A 20899-nucleotide genomic window follows, 5' to 3' on the forward strand; every position below is an offset into this window, starting at 1 on the left:
TTTTCTTAGCCTAAATGATCCCATTTTCTCTTCGGTTTTGTGAGCACTCCTTTATTCTTCTAATAAGTTTCTTTCCCACTTAAATTAGCCAGAGTTGATTTCTGTTGTGTACACCCAAGATCGCCTCTCTCCTCCAAATTATCACCCACATCTCTGTGATAGGCGAGGGTGGTGACAGCGGAGGGAGTCTAACCATGAAAAGCAGACTGCCACTAACACTTTAGCTCAAAGTCCTGAGTGGTATTGTTTCAACTTTTAATTCCCAAATGGGCATGACTAGACTCCTTGACACAACATTGCAAACATCAAGAATCTTTTTTTTTTAAGATTTTTTAAAATTTATTCATTTGACAGAGAGAGAGAGATTACAAGTAGGCAGAAAGGCAGGCAGAGACGGGGTGGGGGGTGTTGGGGACGGGGAGCAGGGCGGAGCAAGTTCCCTCTTGAGCAAAGAGGCTGATGATGTGGGCCTTGATCCCAGGACCCTGAGACCATGACCTGAGCTGAAGGCAGAGGCTTAACCTACTAAACCACCCAGGCGCCCCCAAATGTCAAGAATCTTAAATTACAGATTTTATGTCTTAAATATGGGAAAGGCTGACATGCTTTTTTTTTCCCCTCCTTACTCACATCTTGGCCTACTTACTTATCAGCAGGTTTCCAAATCCAGTAAAATGTAAATATAATTTATAATAATTTATTTTACTAAGAAAATGACCAAAAAAAAAAAAAAAGCCAAAGCATAGAGAGTACCCAAATCCTAACACCAGATAAGATAAATGCATTACTACTAAGGAAAGCTACAAGCAAACATTTCTCATGAACATAGATACAAAAATCCTCAGCAAAACATTACCAAACAAAATCCAGCAGTGTATAAAAGAATGATACACAATGACTAAGTGGCAATTATTCCAGGCATGCAAGGCTGTGCCAACATTTGAAAATCAATCGATGTAATCGATTAAACGTGATCATATCACTTGCTGCCAAAAAAGCAGCTGACAAAATCCAATATAGATTCACGGTAAAAACTGTCATTGAGCTAGCACTAGAGGAAAAGAAGTTTCAGAGAAAGTGGAGGAGGCTGGAAAGAACAAAATTAGAGTCAGAAATATTCAGTTTATTACAGAGATAGATTGGTAGATATAGAAATAAGCATAAATGTGTGTATGTATATTTCCTAGTTTTATTTTCTAATATCATCTGGAAATGACAGCCAAGTAGCAATGAGCCTACCCAGCTCCTAGATCTTGTATCTAAATAGTATTCTCTACTAGACGGAGAAATAACTGATTCTAGAACTGTAAAGGGTCCACGAAAGATGAGTCTGAGCATCTTGTAATGCTCCAACACAAAGAATTGTTACATGTCAAAAGGAAATGAGACAAACTCAAATGACCCAATGACCAGACATGGAACCATTTAAGCAAATAAATAACATAATATCCAGCAAATAAATAACATAATATCCAGTTATAACCCAAAATATACAATAAATGTGATATAAACTGATATAAACAAATGATTGAAGAAATAAGTAAATGGTGAAAAGAGACAGATTGTCCCTTCAGAAGAATTCTACATTATTTATTTATATGTTCCTTCTACTCCCAGAGGTGGACCTTAGTCTCTGCTGCCTGGAGTCTAAGGTAGTTTTATTCAGGTACTTAGAAAAAAATAGAATATAAAGGGAGAACATAGCTTCACTCGGGACAACATGGCAAAGCTATCTTGGCCAGGTGACCCAAGGTTATCACAGTACCAAATTATGCTGTGAACGTGTCCCCCTGATAAAACATGATGAAAAGGGAACTTCTTGTTCCTGACAGAAAACACATATCCCTTACTTAACTGTGACCCAAAAAAAAAAAAAAAAAACCCCAGACAGTTGCATATTGAAGCCATTCTACAAAATATCTGACTAGTACTCTCAAAACTGCCCAAGTCCCAAGAGACAAGGAAAGACTGAGACACTGTTATAGGAAACCAAGGAACCATGACAACTCAATTCAGTGTTGTTCCTGAATTGTAGCCTGAAAGAGAAAAGGACATTACTGGGAAAAAATGATAAAATCCAAGTAAAATCTAAAGTTTAGACAACAGTGATATTGAGGTTGGCATCTTAGCTTTGACAAAGGTACCATGTTAAAGTAATACATTAATAATAGGGTAATGTAGGGCCGGAGTATAAGGAAACTGACAGTAATATCTTTGTAAGTTTTTGAAAATTTAGAACATTCTAGAACTTTAAAAATATTTAAAGCGATAATAATAAAATGGCTCCAGCAGAAGAAACATCACCATTTCTATAGACTTTAGAGCCAGAAGGGAATGCTTGCTAGTATCCCACTAATATATGCTACTAGTGAGAAAAACTGATACTCTTCATGTTAGTGTCTGCATGACTGCCTTAAGGCATTCAAGCACAGTTTTATAAATCTTGAGATGTTGAATGCTTCTGATTGTATAGAGATAGAAAGAAAAGACACAGATACAAATACCCTTGGGTAGTTTTATTATAGCTAACAGAACTAAACTCAAATGATAATTGGTTTCTCTCACACCAGGATACTGAATGCAGGTTATGTTTACATTCAATATAAATGTTTAGAATCATTGAAGTTAATTGTACATTCAGCATATATGAAGCAATTTTCCAAATCGAATCAGATATTAAACTTTTAATAGTTTCCTTGTTTAGGTCTTTTTACAATTTACTAAATAGATTTTATTTGGTTGTGTGACTTGCCACTTAATGAGACAATTCCTAAGGGAAAAATAAGAGATGGTTTCAGATGACCCATTGGATGGTGTGGGTTCCAAAAGATCATTGCATCTAAAATTGGGAGTCCAAACACTGAGATTGCAAATAAAAATATTCCACAAAGGAGAAAAGCAGTCATATCTTTTGAAACATTCTACATTATATTTAGAAGGATTGTTTATTAGTGGTGTGATAGAATTATCAGTGGCTCAAAGATCCAACATATTAACATGGTCTATTCATGACAGAGTCACTTCATTCATTCCACAAAAGAATACTGAACCAGATATTCTGCTAGGTATTGGGAATAGAGTTGTGAACACAGTAGATGAAACTGTAGTTCTTGCAGAGTTTACATTCTGGTTAGCAGATATAGATGTACAGGTGAACATAAAACTAAGTGAATGTTAATAAGAACAATGAAAAAAGGAGCAGGCTGGGCTGAGGAGATCCATGAGGAGTGAAGTGACCATTTTATAAGGGGAGTCATACCTATAGGACATGTAACATTTAGGGAGAGTCCTGAGGAAGCAAGGGAACATTCCAAGGAAAAGAAACAGCAGGAGCAAAGGTCCTGAGGTAGGGGCATGCTTGGAGTTGTGAAGAAGCAAGGAAGTCATTGTGAATGATGTGGAGTCTGTGACTGGGAGAGTGACGGCAGATGGTTCAGACCAACTAGGGTATAAGTAAATGAGGGACAATAACCATTTCAAAGCATTTATAGACAGAAAAAATGTGTGTTTGTTATTCTTCTTAGTGCATTATTTTTACTCAGTGAAAGGAGTTGGTAGTCATGTACACATAAATGGAAAAAGAGCTGTATTATCTCTCTAGTTTTCTTCTACTCTGGTCACTTTATCTTGAGAATTATCATGTGCACCTGCTGCTTCTATATAATGGCTCAGTCAAGGTGGAATTCATTTAAGTGCTATACTTACGTAACTTTCCATAGAACATACTGACTGATACACATTCATTTAAAAAAATACTCGAGTACTTTTTCTACATTTGGGACTCTTAGAACCGTTTTTCAAATAGACATATAACCATGATTTGACATAAGTTCATATTCTGATACCTCAACTGATTAGTTATGTTTTTCATCAAACATTAGCCACACTATATTTACTTCTTTGACAAGTTTCCTACTCCTACATGTACGTGTATGGACGGAACTTTGCAGTACTTTTATTCACAGGCTTGTGTGCCCCCTGATTCTCATGTAGGTTTATATTGCATGTGACTGAGAAAATGCATGTCCTATCCACTTTAATTATGTTCAGAAGCTAGGTGGGGATTAATGTTAAATATTTGTGGAATTGTGTTGTAGACATTTAGCAGTATTTCCCGTCATATATCCATCTACTTCTTGCCAGCAGCCTTCAGACTGTCTTATGGGAATCTCTTTATATTCGTTGGTGTAAATAATACTAGCTGCTAGACAAGGAAACTCCCAAATCACCGTGGCTTAACCAGAGAGACTTTCCTTGCCCACATAAGTTCGGTTAGTTGTTCTATACGACCTGGATTCTGTATCCGTTAGGTGACAGTGGAAGAGAGAATAAGCAGAGGGTCACCTGGGAGGTTTCACGGGCCAGACTTGGAAGTGGCTTATGTAACTTACACTCATTTTCACCGACAAGAATAAAATGACGCGACTTTCACTAATTGCATGCAGACTGAGAAATTAAGTACGGCTATGTGCTTAAGAGGAAAAAGAAAATAGTTTGGCACAGAAAGAACAAGTGACTTCTTTTTTTTTTTTTTAATTAATTTTTTATTTTTTATAAACATATATTTTTATCCCCAGGGGTACAGGTCTGTGAATCACCAGGTTTACACACTTCACAGCACTCACCAAAGCACATACCCTCCCCAATGTCCATAATCCCACCCCCTTCTCCCAAACCCCCTCCCCCCAGCAACCCTCAGTTTGTTTTGTGAGATTAAGAGTCACTTATGGTTTGTCTCTCTCCCAATCCCATCTTGTTTCATTTATTCTTCTCCTACCCACTTAAGCCCCCATGTTGCATCACCACTTCTTCATATCAGGGAGATCATATGATAGTTGTCTTTCTCTGCTTGACTTATTTCGCTAAGCATGATACGCTCTAGTTCCATCCATGTTGTCGCAAATGGCACTATTGGGTATTTACCCTAAAGATACAAACGTAGTTATCCAAAGGGGCACGTGCACCCGAATGTTTATAGCAGCAATGTCCACAATAACCAAACTATGACTTCTTTTTTTTTATGTTCATCAAATATCCATTTGACTCCCCCTGCTCCCACAGACTATATTATCTGATTCCACTAGGGAGACAACCTAAATCCCAACTAATCAGTATAACGACTCAATGCCCAGGATAAAAGGGGTTCAATGGTTTTCTCCATTCAGTTCAGATGTGGCTCCTCATGATCCGGGAACTTACAAACTAAACAAACAAACAAAAACCAAACAGCTTATCTCACATCATACTCAGTATATGACGGACAGGATGAATATAGGTGGGAAAAAAAAGTTCCCTTTTATGAAAGTAAAGAACAGAGATACAATGGTCACTTTTGAAATCTTGCTAAGTTAGCCTTATGAAGACGCTTCCCCACTCTTAACCTTGACAGTGGAGATATTTCTTTATGAGATCCTGTATTGTTTTGTTTTCTGGGAGAGTTCTACTTTCCATTGTTTTTCCTGGCCCCTAGTCCTGTTGGATTTTTCTTTTCTTTTCTTTCTTTCTTTTTCTTTCTTTCTTTCTTTCTTTCTTTCTTTCTTTCTTTCTTTCTTTCTTTCTTTTCAGCATAACAGTATTCATTATTTTTGCACCATACCCAGTTCTCCATGTGATCCATGCCTTCTCTAATACCCACCACCTGGTTCCCCCAACCTCCCACCCCTTGCCCTTTCAAAACGCTCAGATTGTTTTTCAGAGTCCATAGTCTTTCATGGTTCACCTCCCCTTCCAATTTCCCCCAACTCCCTTCTCCTCTCTAACTCCCCATGTCCTCCATGCTAGTTGTTATGCTCCACAAATAAGTGAAACCATATGATAATTGATCTCTCTGCTTGACTTACTTCACTCAGCATAATCTCTTCTAGTCCCGTTCATGTGGATACAAAAGTTGGTTATTCATCCTTTCTGATGGAGGCATAATACTCCATAGTGTATATGGACCACATCTTCCTTATCCATTTGTCCATTTAAGGGCATCTTGGCTCTTTCCACAGTTTGGTGACTATGGCCATTGCTGCTATGACCATTGGGATTCAGAGGACCCTTCTTTTCACTACATCTATATCTTTGGGGTAAATACCCAGGAGTGCAATGGAAGGGTCATAGGGAAGTTCTATTTTTAATTTCTTTTTTTTTTTTAAAGATTTTATTTATTTATTTATTTATTTGACAGAGAGAGATCACAAGTAGGCAGAGAGGCAGGCAGAGAGAGGAGAGAAGGAAGCAGGCTCCCTGCTGAGCAGAGAGCCCGATATGGGACTCGATCCCAGGACCCTGAGATCATGACCTGAGCCGAAGGCAGCGGCTTAACCCACTGAGCCACCCGGGCGCCCTATTTTTTAATTTCTTGAGGAATCTCCACACTGTTCTCCAAAGAGGCTGCACCAACTTGCATTTCCAACAACAGTGTAAGAGGGTTCCCCTTTCTTCACATCCCCTCCAACACATGTTGTTTCCTGTCTTGCTAATTTTGGCCATTCTAACTGGTGTAAGGTGATATCTCAATGTGGTTTTAATTTGAATCTCCCTGATGACTAGTGATGATGAACATTTCTCCATGTGTCTGATAGCCATTTGTATGTCTTGATTGGAGAAGTGTCTGTTCATATCTTCTGCCCATTTTTTGATGTTTGCCTGTTTCGTGTGTGTTGAGTTTGAGGAGTTTATTATAGATCCTGCATATCAACCTTTTGTCTGTACTGTCATTTGCAAATATCTTCTCCCATTCCGTGGGTTGCCTCTTTGTTTTCTTGACTGTTTCCTTTGCTGTGCAGAAGTTTTTGGTTTTGACGAAGTCCCAAAAATTTATTTTCACTTTTGTTTCCTTTGCCTTTGGAGACATATCTTGAAAGAAGTTACTGTGGCTGACATCGAAGAGATTACTGCCTATGTTCTCCTCTAGGACTCTGATGGATTCCTGTCTCACATTGAGGTCTTTTATCCATTTTGAGTTTATCTTTGTGTATGGTGTAAGAAAATGGTCCAGTTTCATTCTTCTACATATTGCTGTCCAGTTTTCCCAGCACCATTTATTGAAGAGACTGTCTTTTTTCCACTGTATATTTTTTCCTGTTTTGTCGAAGATTATTTGCCCATAGAGTTGAAGGTCCATATCTGGGCTCTCTACTCTGTTCCACTGGTATAGGTGGTATAGAGTTGAAGGTCCATATCTGGGCTCTCTACTCTGTTCCACTGGTATAGGTGTCTGTTTTTATGCCAATACCATGCTGTCTTGGTGATCACAGCTTTGTAGTAAAGCTTGAAATCGGGTAACGTGATGCCCCCAGTTTATTTTTGTTTTTCAACATTTCCTTAGCAATTCAGTGTCTCTTCTGATTCCATACAAATTTTTGGATTATTTGCTCCAGCTCTTTGAAGAATACTGATGGAATTTTGATTGGGGTGGCATTAAAAGTATAGATTGCTCTAGGCAGTATAGACATTTTAACAATGTTTATTCTTCCAATCCAAGAGCATGGAATGGTCTTCCATCTTTTTGTGTCTTCTTCAATTTCTTTCATGAGTGTTCAACATAGTATTAGAAGTCCTAGCAGCAGCAATCAGACAACAAAGAGAAATAAAAGGTATCCAAATTGGCAATGAAGAAGTCAAACTCTCTCTCTTCGCAGATGACATGATTCTTTATATGGAAAACCCAAAGGACTCCACCCCCAAACTACTAGAACTCATAGAGCAATTCAGTAACATGGCAGGATACAAAGTCAATGTATAGAAATCAGTGGCTTTCTTATACCCTAACAATAAAAATACAGAAAGGGAAATTAGAGAATACATTCCATTTACTATAGCACCAAGAACCATAAGATACCTGGGAATAAACCTAACCAAAGAGGTAAAGGATCTGTACTCGAGAAACTACAGAACACTCATGAAAGAAAATGAAGAAGACACAAAAAGATGGAAGACCATTCCATGCTCTTGGATTTTTTTTCTTATCCATTATTCTTTAAGATCATTTCTGAAGTGTATCAAAGACAAAGTGAAATCTGAGACAAAATTAACAGGCTCATTTTGCTTTGTTTTGTTTTGCCTTGTTCTACTTTGTGTCAACAAGGGAAACCATCCTCTATTCTGAGTTTTAGCAGGGGTTATAAAAATGTTATAAAGGAAAGAAGTTTTATAGATTTAAAAGAAAAAATACTGAGATGTATAAAATTTACAAGCATGTTATAAAGATGGGATTTTTGGAAAAGGAGACTTTCTAATTGTTTTTTTTTATTTTTTTTTATTTTTTTATAATTTTTTTATTTTTTATAAACATATATTTTTATCCCCAGGGGTACAGGTCTGTGAATCACCAGGTTTACACACTTCACAGCACTCACCAAAGCACATACCCTCCCCAATGTCCATAACCCCACCCCCTTCTCCCAACCCCCCTCCCCCCAGCAACCCTCAGTTTGTTTTGTGAGATTAAGAGTCACTTATGGTTTGTCTCCCTCCCAATCCCATCTTGTTTCATTGATTCTTCACCTACCCATTTAAGCCCCCATGTTGCATCACCACTTCCTCATATCAGGGAGATCATATGATAGTCTTCTCTAATTGGTTTTCAGGTACCTTTGATGGGCCTTGGTTTGTTGAAGAGTTCAAGTGAGCAGTTCCGGGACAGTTCAAAAGAGAAAGGACTGTCCATGGCTAGGGACCTGGGGTATTAGAGTCTGGCCATGTCCCAGAACAAGTCGGGGATAAAATGAATGCTATTGTGTAATGTTTTTACAGGAAGCTGATGGCCACATCAGGCAGTTTAAGTGGGGGATTATGAGCTTTTTGAGGAATATTCTGTTTTTATAGCTTACTTCTGCACACACAATTTTAATTCTAGAGTTTTGTTTTCTTTGTTTTGTTTTGATTTTACTCAGCCAATGCTCATAGCTTTCTTGCTAATGCAATTCCCTCAATAACCTGAAGATGTGTTTTCAATTTCTACTACTAGATCCAATATTGGTTACTAAATCTAAATTTTCTTCCTCCCTCCTACCTTCCCTCCCTCTCTCCCTTCCTTTTAAAGATTTTTTTTTTTTAAGATTTTGTTTACTTATTTGAGAGACAGTGTGTGAGAGATAGAGCACAAGTTGGGGGTGCAGAGGGATAGGGAGAAGCAGACTCCCTACTGAGCAAGGAGTCCAATGTGGGGCTAGATCCCAGAACCCTGGGATCATGACCTGAGCCGAAGGCAGATGCTTAACCTAATGAGCCACCCAGGCATCCTCTCAATTTTTTTCTTTTACGTAACTACTTCATCATCTTTGTCTCCTTACCCCCATGACCTTCTCTTTTACTCATACACTGATTTTAGAACATCACCCAAAACAATGGCATAAAATGATACCATTTTTATTTCCTTATGTAGTATCATGGGTAGGATATAGGAACAAAGGGGACATCAGAAGAAAAACTAGTGAAATCCAAGTAAGTATGGGATTCAGTAAATAGCAATGTATGAATGTTGGACTCTTTGTATTGACATGTGTACCAAGGTAATATCGATGATAACATCATGGTAAACTGGGTAAGAAGTATATGGGAACTCTTACAGTCTTTGCAGATTTTCTATAAGCCTAAAACTATTCCAAATTTTTTTTAAGATTTTATTTATTTATTTGACAGGCAGAGATCACAGAGAGAGAGGAAGGGAAGCAGACTCCCTGCCGAGCAGAGAGCCCAATGTGGGGCTCGATCCCAGGACCCTGGGATCATGATCTGAGCTAAAGGCAGAGGCTTTAACTCACTGAGCCACCCAGGCGCCCCTCAAAAGTTTTCATTAAATGTAATTTCTTATTAGGGGTATTACTTTCCAACCGGCCACCTCTGGTGGTTCCCTCCCTTTTTTGTTTAAAACCACACTGAGATATCACCTTACACCACTTAGAATGGCCAAAATTAGCAAGACAGGAAACAACATGTGTTGGAGGGGATGTGGAGAAAGGGGGACCCTCTTACACTGTTGGTGGGAATGCAAGTTGGTGCAGCCTCTTTGGAGAACAGTGTGGAGATTCCTCAAGAAATTAAAAATAGAACTTCCCTATGACCTTGCCATTGCACTACTGGGTATTTACCCCAAAGATACAGATGTAGTGAAAAGAAGGGCCATCTGTACCCCAATGTTTATAGCAGCAATGGCCACGGTTGCCAAATTGTGGAAAGAACCAAGATGCCCTTCAACGGACGAAGGGATAAGGAAGATGTGGTCCATATACACTATGGAGTATTTAGAGATGTTTCCATCAGAAAGGATGAATACCCAACTTTTGTATCCACATGGATGGGACTGGAGGAGATTATGCTGAGTGAAATAAGTCAAGCACAGAGAGTCAATTATCATATGGTTTCACTTATTCGTGGAGCATAACAAATAGCATGGTGGACTTGGGGTTAGGAGAAGGGAGTTGAGGGAAATTGGAAGGGGAGGTGAACCATGAAAGACTATGGACTCTGAAAAACAATCTGAGGGGTTTTAAGTGGAGCGGGGGGAGGTTGGGGGACCAGGTTGTGGGTATTAGAGAGGGCACGAATTGCATGGAGCACTGGGTGTGGTACAAAAATAATGAATACTGTTATGCTGAAAATAAATAAAAAATAAATTTATAAAAATGTAATTTCTTAAATGATTCCAGCAGAAGATACATCACCATCATCAAAGATCTAGAGCCAAAGGAACATTTACATTATAACCCCCTGCCCGTGCTAGTGTCAGCATGACCATCCTAGCACACTCGAACACAGTTTGTTTGGTTGGTTGGTTGGTTGGTTTTGGTTTTGTTTTGTTATGGGGTTTTTTTTGTTTTTTTTTTTTGTTTGTTTTGGTTTGGTTTTTTTAGAGCAAGGAATGGAGGAGGGGCAGAGAGAGAGGGAGAAAGAGAATCTCAAGCAGGATCCATGCCCAGCCCAATGTGCGGCTCCACATCACGACCTTGAGATCATGACCTGAGAGGAAACCAATAGTCACCCACTTAACTGAATGAGCCACCCACATAGACTCTAACTGGGGTGAAAAGGTGGGAGAGGATGAATGTCAATAATGAGTGAGACTTGCAGTTCTGGGGCATCTGCATGTCCTAGAAGGATGAACTCAGTCACTTCTGTGCTCTTCTCTGTGGATGTCAGTAGGGAATCACAGGATGCCCAGTAGTGATGAGAAGTAAAGGAACAGAGTGTTAAATGGAAAAGAAAATAGAGTGAAGTTGAACTGTGTAAATACTCTGTGGGTTGTTTCAATCATGGCAATAATTTTGTTCTCCAAATCTAAAACACACACAAGGCGAAACCACTAGGCATTATGCTCATTTATTTTGTGAGGGAAATTAGGCTCAAAAAGGTTGTGTAATTTGTCCAAGCTTACCCAAACATTAACTGCAGAATCAAGCTGTGTACCCAGGCAGAAGATTCCAGAATCCCATGACAGTAACTGAAATTTGAATTGAATTGAATTAATTCTATTCGCATGATGCCACTGACTCCATCAGACCCATCTTAATGTTAGTTGCCAGGAGTACTGAAATGACGAAGATGCTACTCCTGGATCTGGGACTTGCAATAGGGTGACAGAAGCAGAGAGGTAGAGCAGATGCAGTGGGGGAGCTGCAGCTGCAGACATGGATCACCAGCAAAGACAGTACTGAAGAGAAGGTAATGCACTAAGCACAAGAGCTCAAGCTCTGGGAAAGGGGACATGTGTGCTCAAATTGTACCCTAACATTTACTGTCTGGTAGACACTGTCCCAACCTATATTCTCTGAGCCTCAGTTTTTTTTCATCTCTAAAAATGGAGCAGTAACATGAAGGAGCAATTGTCAGAGTTTATAAAATAATGTGTGAAAACAGTAGTTATAAATCTTATAAGTGTTGGTTCTTATGTCATGAAATGGCAGTCTCTGTCTTGGTTGGATAAAGGTGGGAAGCCATATCCAGTTTCTAGGTTATGGATTAGTTTTGAAGTCTGAGAGCCTCACACTGGTTTGTCTTTCCCTACACACCACATCCCCTCAGATCTTCTGATCCCCCCGTGTGTCTCACTCCCTCCTTCCTCTGACCATATCATTGGCCATACCAGCCATTTGTTCAGTTTCTTCCTTGAGATCCATATTTTTACCTTGGGTTGAAACAATTTCCTTCTGTTTTGAACTCACTCTTACTCTCATTACTTTAACTCCCTAAACTGGATGACAAAGATCCAGGATTGAAATCTCTTGTCCCTGGATTTGACTCTAGCTTTCAGATCTGCCTTTGAGATGAGCTCCATGCTGTGATTTTTCTCATTTTTTAAAAGATTTTATTTATTTCTTTGACAGAGACAGATCAGAAGTAGGCAGAGAGGAAGGCAGAGAGAGAAGGAAGCGGCTCCCTGCTGAGCAGAGAGCCTGATGTGGAGCTCGATCCCAGGACCCTGATCATGACCTGAGCTGAAGGCAGAGGCTTTAACCCACTGAGCCACCCAGGCACCCCTGATTTTTCTCATTTGAACTGATTTAAACCTATACCACAGCTTTCCCTCACTGGTAAACACTCTACCATCTGAAGGGTATCACAACTTCCCCTTTCATACCCAGTTCCTAAAGACATTTGTGTTTGTTCACTTTGACAAACATTTTTTTTAGCAAATACTATGTTCTATAACCTCTGAGTGTGGGTGTGTATTCTTTCTTCATCCTCACGATTTTATAAGGATAGCTTATAAATTGACAAGTATAACCTTAAAAGTTATAGCATCCTACAACTTTATCCTACAATGTTATAAGATATAGAGTATTACTATCTACACTTGTGATCAAAGAAATGAGAATTTGAGAAGCTAGGTGAGTTTACAGAAGACTACTCTACACCTAGCAAGAAATAAACCCAAGATTCATATCCAGATGAGAATGATCATAAGCCTGGGCCTTTAGCCACTACACTTTCAGTTTTTTCATGTGCGTCAGAAATATGAGTGAGGTTAGAGAGGAAAAGAAGGTTGAACTAGCGTACGGAACTTTATAATCATGAAGATCCTCTTGGAGACTAAAGAAATATCATATCACCCTGTTCTACTTAATTTCTCTTCTATAACAGACCTATAATTAGTAAACAGAAAGAAATTACTACCTATTTCATTGGAGCATAAGATAACCTCTGTTTCTTTTTTTTTTTTTTTTAAGATTTTATTTATTTATTTGACAGAGAGAGATCTTGAGGCAGGGAATACAAGCATAGGGGATTGGGGAGAGGGAGAAGCAGGCTTCCTGCTGAGCAGAGAGCCTGATGTGGGACTCAATGTGGGGCTCAATCCTAGGACCCCAGGATCATGACCTGAGTGGAAGGCAGATGCTTAATGACTGAGCCACACAGGGAGCCCTACCATCTGTTTCTTGTTGCTGTTCATCCTCTTTAGGAAAGCAATATATTGTTTCCTAAATATCACTAACCTCCTTTTTTGTTGAATAATGATGTACACTTGGGCATTTAAGACCTGCTCTACCTCACTGTTTCAGAAAAATACTCACCGCATCCATTACTTCGCTAAAATAATTCATGGCAGACACAGCTTCCCAAATGTTCTTGCATGAATTATACTTCTCAGTGAAAATGTCTAGAATATGTAGAATCTTACCTTGCTCCTTGACAAAAAGGGAAAGCCCCCACGAATTTTGTCTCTGATATCAGAACTTCTGCCAGGATAGAATGGCAGACTGAAGACTCCCTCTCTAGTACTGGTAAAAAGGCTTCAAGATCTCTGAAGCATGGAAGAATGGAGGAAAAATCACTGATGCGGAGCTAGGAACATGGTCCAAGTCCCACATCTCCCATGTATTCTTCATGATCCCCTGAAAGAGTCCCTTACCCCTGTCAAGCTCAGTTCCTGATAAGTGAAGTGAATCCAATAAAAGTGCATCTCCTGCACACCTTAACAGAATTCTGTGTGTGAATAGCTGATGAGGGGGTCTATAAACCAAGCTGATAAGGGGATTATCATTTGAACTTGAATCAGTATAATTCTTATCTTGCAGTGGGTTTTTTGGTGTTTTGTTTTGTTTTGTTTATTTAGCTGTGGTTGCAGCCTGGAAACAAATCCTGTTTGGAGGAAGACAGCAGGGATACCGGAAACAACGAACTTTCAGATGAATATGCAAAAGAACAAAAGTGTTCTGCACACAGGCAGGTCCTCTAAAATGATGTCAAATGGAGTGATTTGGGGATTCCCAAGGCTAATGAATGGGAATCAGGAGAAAGTTAAAAAGAAAGAAAGGAAGGTAGGAAGGAAGAGAAAGAAAGAGAGAGAGAAGGGGGAGGGAGGGAGGAAGGAATGAAGGAACGAAAGAAAAGAAAAAAGAAAGAAAGTAAGTTAGTTATTTATAGGGACACAGAGTTCTCAAGGAAACAGGCCCCCTATGAGAACATCCACAGCTCCTCATCTCACTTATTTAGGGAAGGAGCAATTAAACTGTCAGTGGGGAACTGAAGTGTCTGTTGAGTAAGAGTACTGACCCATTTGCATTATTTGTCTCTCTTTTTTTCCCCCCTTTTTCCAATTAAGGTATAATTTACATAGTTAGATCCACACTTTGCAAGGCAATGTTCTAAGAGTTTGCACTTATGTACAAATGTAATTGGCCATATAACCACATCACATCATGACATAGAACAGCTTAGTGACCCCCCAAATTTTCCACCACACTTTGTAATTGACCTTCCACCTCCTCGCAACTGCTAATTTGGCTTTGTAAGAATGTCACCAAAAAGAATCATACAGTAAGTTATCTCTTGAGTCATGCTTCTCTCCCTTAACATAATGCATTTGAAACTTATGGAGTTGTGTAGTTGTTTTGTAATTGGTTCTTTTTTATTTCTGACATGCACTCTATGAATTCAGATTATTTATCCATTTTTCAGTTGAGGGAAAGGGGTTATTTCCAGTTTTTAACTAATACAAATAAGGATCCTACGAACATTCACACCCAGGATTTTGTGTGAACATGTATTTTTATTTCACTTGGGTAGATTGTTAGGAATGAGATTTCTAGGTTATGTGAATCTGCCAACCTATTTTCTAAAATAGCATATTCTTTTTGCATTCCCACCTGCAATGTAGGGAGAGTTCCAATTGCTTCACATCCTTTATGGTATTTTATATTTACAGGTGGGCTTTTATTTTACATAAGTTATTCTAATAGGTTTGTAGTGTATCTCCTTGTTGTATTAATTTACATTTGACTAATGATGCTGAGCATCGTTTTATGTGCTTACTTGCCATCCCAGGCATCTTCTTTTGTGAAATGTCTGTGTAAAATCTTTTGCCTGTTTTTGATACATGCACCCCGATGCTTATAGTAGCATAATCTGCAATAGTCAAATTATGGAAAGAGCTCAAGAGTTCATCAACTGAATAAAGGAGATGTGATATATATATACATACATACATATATATTCATACATACATATATATATATAGACTAATTTCCATATAGACTATCATAATTTCCTTATAGACTATTTCCATATAGACTAATGGAATATTCCATTATGGAATCTATAATGGAATATTACTCAGCCATCAAAAAGAATGAAATCTTGACATTTGCAATGACATGGATGGGGCTACAAAGAATTATGCTAAGCGAAATAGTAAGTCAAAGACAGACAAATACCACTGGTTTCACTCATATATGAAATTTAAAGAACAAAACAAGCAAAGGAAAGAAAAAAGAGAAAGAAGCAAACCAAAAAACAGATTCTTAACTATAGGGAACAAACTGATGGTGAACAGAGGGGAGGTAGGTAGGGGGATGGGTGAAATAGGTGATGGGGATTAAGGAACACCCTTGCTGCGATGAGCACCCATGATGTATGGAAGTGTTGACTAACTACACTGGACACCTGAAACTAATATTACATTGTACCTTAACCTATGGAATTTAAATAAAAACTGTAAAAAAAATTCTGTCCATTTTTATTTTATTTCATTGTATTTGTTTTTTTATTACTGGGATTTGAGACTACTTTATGTATCCAAAATAGGAGCCCTTTACTGATAAGGACTGATGCAATTTGAAATCCTTTCTCCAAGTCTATGACTTGTCTTTTTTTTGGACTTGTCTTGTTTCCTGGAAAAAAAAACTTGAACTAATACTCGTTTCAGTCATATTTAATGTAATACATCTATCCTTTGTTCAATACCATACTACTTGACTATTGTAGCTGTATAGTGAATCTGGAAAGAAGGTAGAGTGAGTGCTCCAATTTTGTTGATCTGCTTCAAAATTGTTTTAGTTATTCTAGTTTTTTTTTTTTTTTACTTGCCATGTAAATTTTACAATGAGCTTGCCAATTTTTATAAAAATTCTTTCTGGAATTTTGACTGAAATTTAACAGACATCTTTAAATTATCTAGGCCTCCAATCTATGAACATGGTAAAATTCTCCATTTATCTAGATCTGCTTTGATTTATTTAATCCATTTTTCAGCATATCTTGCACATAGCTTGCAAAATTTATACTTAAATAGTTCATGTTGGTTGTGCTACTGCAAGCAGTATTGTTTTAAATTCTAATTTCTAAATGTTTATTAAAATTACATAGAATTATGATAGATTTTTGTACATTGACTTTGTTTCTTTAGAACTTGATAAACTTGTTAGTTCTGTACCTTCTTGCCAGATCCTCTGGGATTTTCTAAGTAGAAAGTTGTGTCTTCTCTGAATTGAGAGAATTTTATTTATTTCATTCCAACTGGTATATTTTTCATTTATTTTTCTTGCCTTAGGGTACTGATGTCTATCATGATGTTGGATAGAAGTATTAAGAGGGGACATCCTTGCCTTATTTCTAATCTTGGAGAAAAGCATTCAGTCTTCCACCATGAAGTGTGAAGCTAGCTGTAAGTTTTTCATGGATGTCTTTTACTATGTTTAGGAAATTCTCCACCATTAAGAGTTTGCTGAAATTTTAGCATAAATATATGATGAATTTTTGTCAAGGGTTTTTCTGCATCTATTGAGGTGATTATATGATTTGTAGTCCTGAGTCTATTAAATACAGAGAATTACATTGATTTTGAAGGTTGAGCTAACTTTGGGTTTAATAGGAAAAGATTTACGATATTGTAAATGTGGTCAGAGAACTAAAGGAAACTAGGTCGAAAGAATTAAAAGGGAAAAAAGAATTAAGGAAAGTATGAGAACAATGTGTCACCAAATATGGAATAGTAATAAAGAAATGAAATTGTTTTTAATAACAGAAATAGAAATTCTTGTGTTGAAAAGAAAAATAAATAAAATAGAATGTTTAATAAGTGGATCAATAGTAGATAGAAGCTGGCAGAAAAAAAAAAATCAGTAAGCTTTAAGATAGTCAGTTGAGAACCTCCAGCCTGAAAAACAGAATTTATTTTAATCATTAAAAATAAATGGTCTCAAAGAACAGGGGATACTGCAAGAGCACCAACATACACCTAATGAGAGCAGAGAAAGGGGAAGAAAGGATATTTGAAAAAACAATAGCCCAAAACTCCCCAAATCAGGGGAAAGGAATGGACATTCATATGGATTCAGAATTTTTGACATAGTGAGACTCAAAATTTTACCAGATTTGTACATTAACAAATTCATGGTATTGCATACAAGTAAGTTATTAATAACCATTATAATTCTTGGTGTTTTAACTTTAAACATTGTTACATTTTTATTTAAGTGAATAAATATGTGCCTTGTCATCTTTTTCTTTTTCCTGTATTGTGTAATATGTTTTCTGTATTAAACTGTCATATAGGGCTCATTAATATGGAAATTTGGCTAGGAAAATAAATACCCATGTAAAGACATGTTGATGGTTTTTTTTTTTTTTTTTGGCTATCAAGATTTTATTTAAATTCAAGTTAGTTAACATATAGTATAGCATTAGTTTCAGGGATAGAATTAAGTGATTCATCACTTACATGCAATACCCAGTGCTCACCGCAGGTGCCCTCCTTCATGCCCATCATCTGTTTACCCCACCCCACCCCCCACTTCCCCGCCTGTAACCCTCAGTTTGTTCCCTATGCTTAAGAGTCTCTTTTGGCTTACATTTTTTTTTAAGATTTTATTTATTTGTCAGAGATAGAGAGCGCGCGTGCACGAGCAGGGGGAGCAGCAGGCAGAAGGGGAGAGAGAAGCAGGCTCCCTGCCGAGCAAGGAGCGCAATGTGGGACTTGATCTGAGGACTCTGGGATCATGACCTGAGCTGAAGGCAGCCGCTTAACCGACTGAGCCACCCAGGTGTCCCTTAGCTTGCATTTTTACTGAAAAGAAGAACGGATAAAATTCAATTATAAATCTACATTCAAAGAATTTTGCAAGTATTTTCATAAAGCTTACATTTTTAAATATAAAGCATTGCTTTTCATATGCAAAAAGATAATGTAAAAACAATTATTAAAAACCAGACATATGAGGTCCCTGGCTGGCTCAGTCGGTTGCTCAGGTCATGATCCCAGAGTCTTGGAATCAAGCCCAACATTAGTCTTTCTGCTCACTAGAGAGCCTGCTTCTTCCTCTCCCTGTGCTGCACACCACCCCCCACCATTTGTGCTCCTTCTTTTCCTCTCCCCGTCAATAAATAAAAATCTAAAAAAAGAAACCTAGACATATATAGGCTTTTTTTCCATTAAGTCAACTATTTATGTATGATAAGATTGTGCTCTCAGACACCAAATAATTGTTTTAAATTCTACGGTAACAACAGACCTTCTCATGTATGTCCTAACTACTTTTTTCTTCTATGACGTGTATGTGGATTTCATGAGTTTCTCATGAATTATTTATGTGTGCCTGTGCTACATACCTGTGAGTATACATGTTCGTGTGGGAGTGCAGATGAATGTGTTGATTAAGAAGAATTTTTAAGATAAGAACATATTTATGGGTGATTCTTAACCTATTATTCTTAGGTATCATATTTTTAAAGATGTAAACTTTGTAAAAAAACATATGTAAATTGTGTAAACTTAATCGATATCTGGGACTATTACTATAAGAAATTAGAAACATTGGGTGCCTGGGTGGCTAAGTGGGTTAAAGCCTCTGCCTTCAGCTTGGGTATGATCCCAAGGTCCTGGATTCAAGCCCCGTATCGGACTTTCTGCTCAGTGGGGAGCCTGCTTCCCCCTTCTCTCTCTCCCTCTCTCTCTCTCTGCCTGCCTCTCTACCTACTTGTGATCTCTGCCTGTCAAATAAATAAATAAATAAATCGAAAGAAAGAAAGAAAGAAAGAAAGAAAGAAAGAAAGAAAGAAAGAAAGAAAGAAAGAAAGAAAGGAAATTTACCTGGGCCGGTCAGGTAAATATTTTCTCTAGATAGATCTGAGATGGATGAAAGTGCCTTATTGTAGCTCTTTGTAGTTAAAATATGAATCCTATAGAAGACTTTGCCTTCTCCACAGCCTTTTTAAAGGCACTCTTGACCTCTTTGTTCCTCAGACTATAGACCACTGGGTTTAGCATGGGGATAACCATGGTATAGAACATGGATGCCACTTTGTCCGTGTCCATGGAATGGCTGGAGCTAGGCTGTAAGTACATGAAGGTGCCTGTCCCATAGAAGATGAACACTGTAGTGAGGTGGGAGGCACAGGTGGAAAAGGCCTTCTGGCGTCCTTCAGATGAGTGCATCCTCAGAATAGTGATAAATATAAACAAGTAGGAGATCAAGATGACCAAGACAGAAAAGAGGACATTGAAGCCCACCACCAAAAAAATAACCATCTCACTGATGTAGTTGTCTGAACATGAGAGAGCCAGGAGAGGAGGAGCATCACAGAAGAAGTGATCAACCACAACAGCTCTACAGAAGGAGAGCCTGAAAATATTCCCGGTGTGGATGGAGGCATTCAGGAAGCCACAGACGTAGCAGCCCATGACCAGACGAGCACACACCCCTGTTGTCATGGTGATGGTGTAATAGAGGGGTTTGCACACTGCTGCATAGCGGTCATAGGCCATTGAGGCCAAGAGGAAACTTTCTGCAGTGATAAAGGCTACAAGAAAAAAGAACTGGGTGACACAAGCATTGTACGAGATGACCTTGTCTCCTATAAGTAATCCAGCCATGACCTTGGGAGTGACAGCTGTAGAGTAACCAAAGTCCACCAGAGACAGGTTACTGAGGAAAAAGTACATGGGAGTGTGGAGATGGGAGTCCAAGACAATCAGTACCATCATGCCCAGGTTCCCAGCCAGAGTGGTGAGGTAGATGAGGGAGAAGATTAAGAAGAGAGGAATCTGCAGTTTCGGGTCATTGGTTAAGCCCACAAGAATGAACTCAGTCACCTCTGTACTGTTCTCCATGAGAGTCAGTTGGGAATTATGTGCCTGCCCTGTAGCAGTGAGAAAACCGGATCAGAATTATAAACTGCTGAAATCAGTTAGCATGTCCACTCTGTGCCTTATTTTGGTATTGCAAGAACTTGTTTCCAGGACACTCTAGGAACTAAAGCATGATTGTGACAACAAAATGCAATCTTAAATTATTATAGAATATGCCAGAAAAAGGATTTGGAGATAATGCATCCCAATCTCTTAACTTCCTAGAAGACTGAATTAAGGCAAAAGAAAGAAAAGAAAGGACTTATGTAATGTCACCAAGTTGTTGCTAACTGGAACAGCTCAGACTCCCAAGTCAAAACTTGCAACAAACCATAAATTACTCTTTGTATCAAACTAGAATAGCTTAGTAAAATTAATGTCAAAATGAGTTAATTTTGCTTCAACTGACCTTTTTTTTTTCCTTTGTCTTAGCCATTGTGTCAAGAATAATGTATATGTTAGTAAAAGATAGTTAAATAAAGCATGTCTATAGCCTACGATGATATCGTTGAGCAAACACATGAAATAAGTAAGGGAGCAAGCCTGTCTTTGGGAAAAGAGAATTTC

The 20899-nt window shown here is 38.2% G+C and overlaps 1 protein-coding gene across 1 annotated transcript; it reads right to left on the bottom strand.

Moving 5' to 3' along the window:
• Nucleotides 1-19369: 19369 nt before the first annotated feature.
• On the bottom strand, nucleotides 19370-20323 carry LOC309873012 (olfactory receptor 5B12-like; the record flags this gene model as incomplete). The annotated part of the gene is made up of 1 exon (XM_082747985.1): nucleotides 19370-20323. The coding sequence occupies exon 1, from the start codon at nucleotides 20312-20314 to the stop codon at nucleotides 19370-19372; it is 945 nt and encodes a 314-aa protein (XP_082604111.1). The 5' UTR covers nucleotides 20315-20323.
• Between the last annotated feature and the right edge of the window lie 576 nt (nucleotides 20324-20899).

Source organism: Mustela nivalis (assembly GCF_964662115.1).
Source record: "Mustela nivalis genome assembly, chromosome: 9".
Taxonomy (NCBI): Eukaryota; Metazoa; Chordata; class Mammalia; order Carnivora; family Mustelidae; genus Mustela; species Mustela nivalis.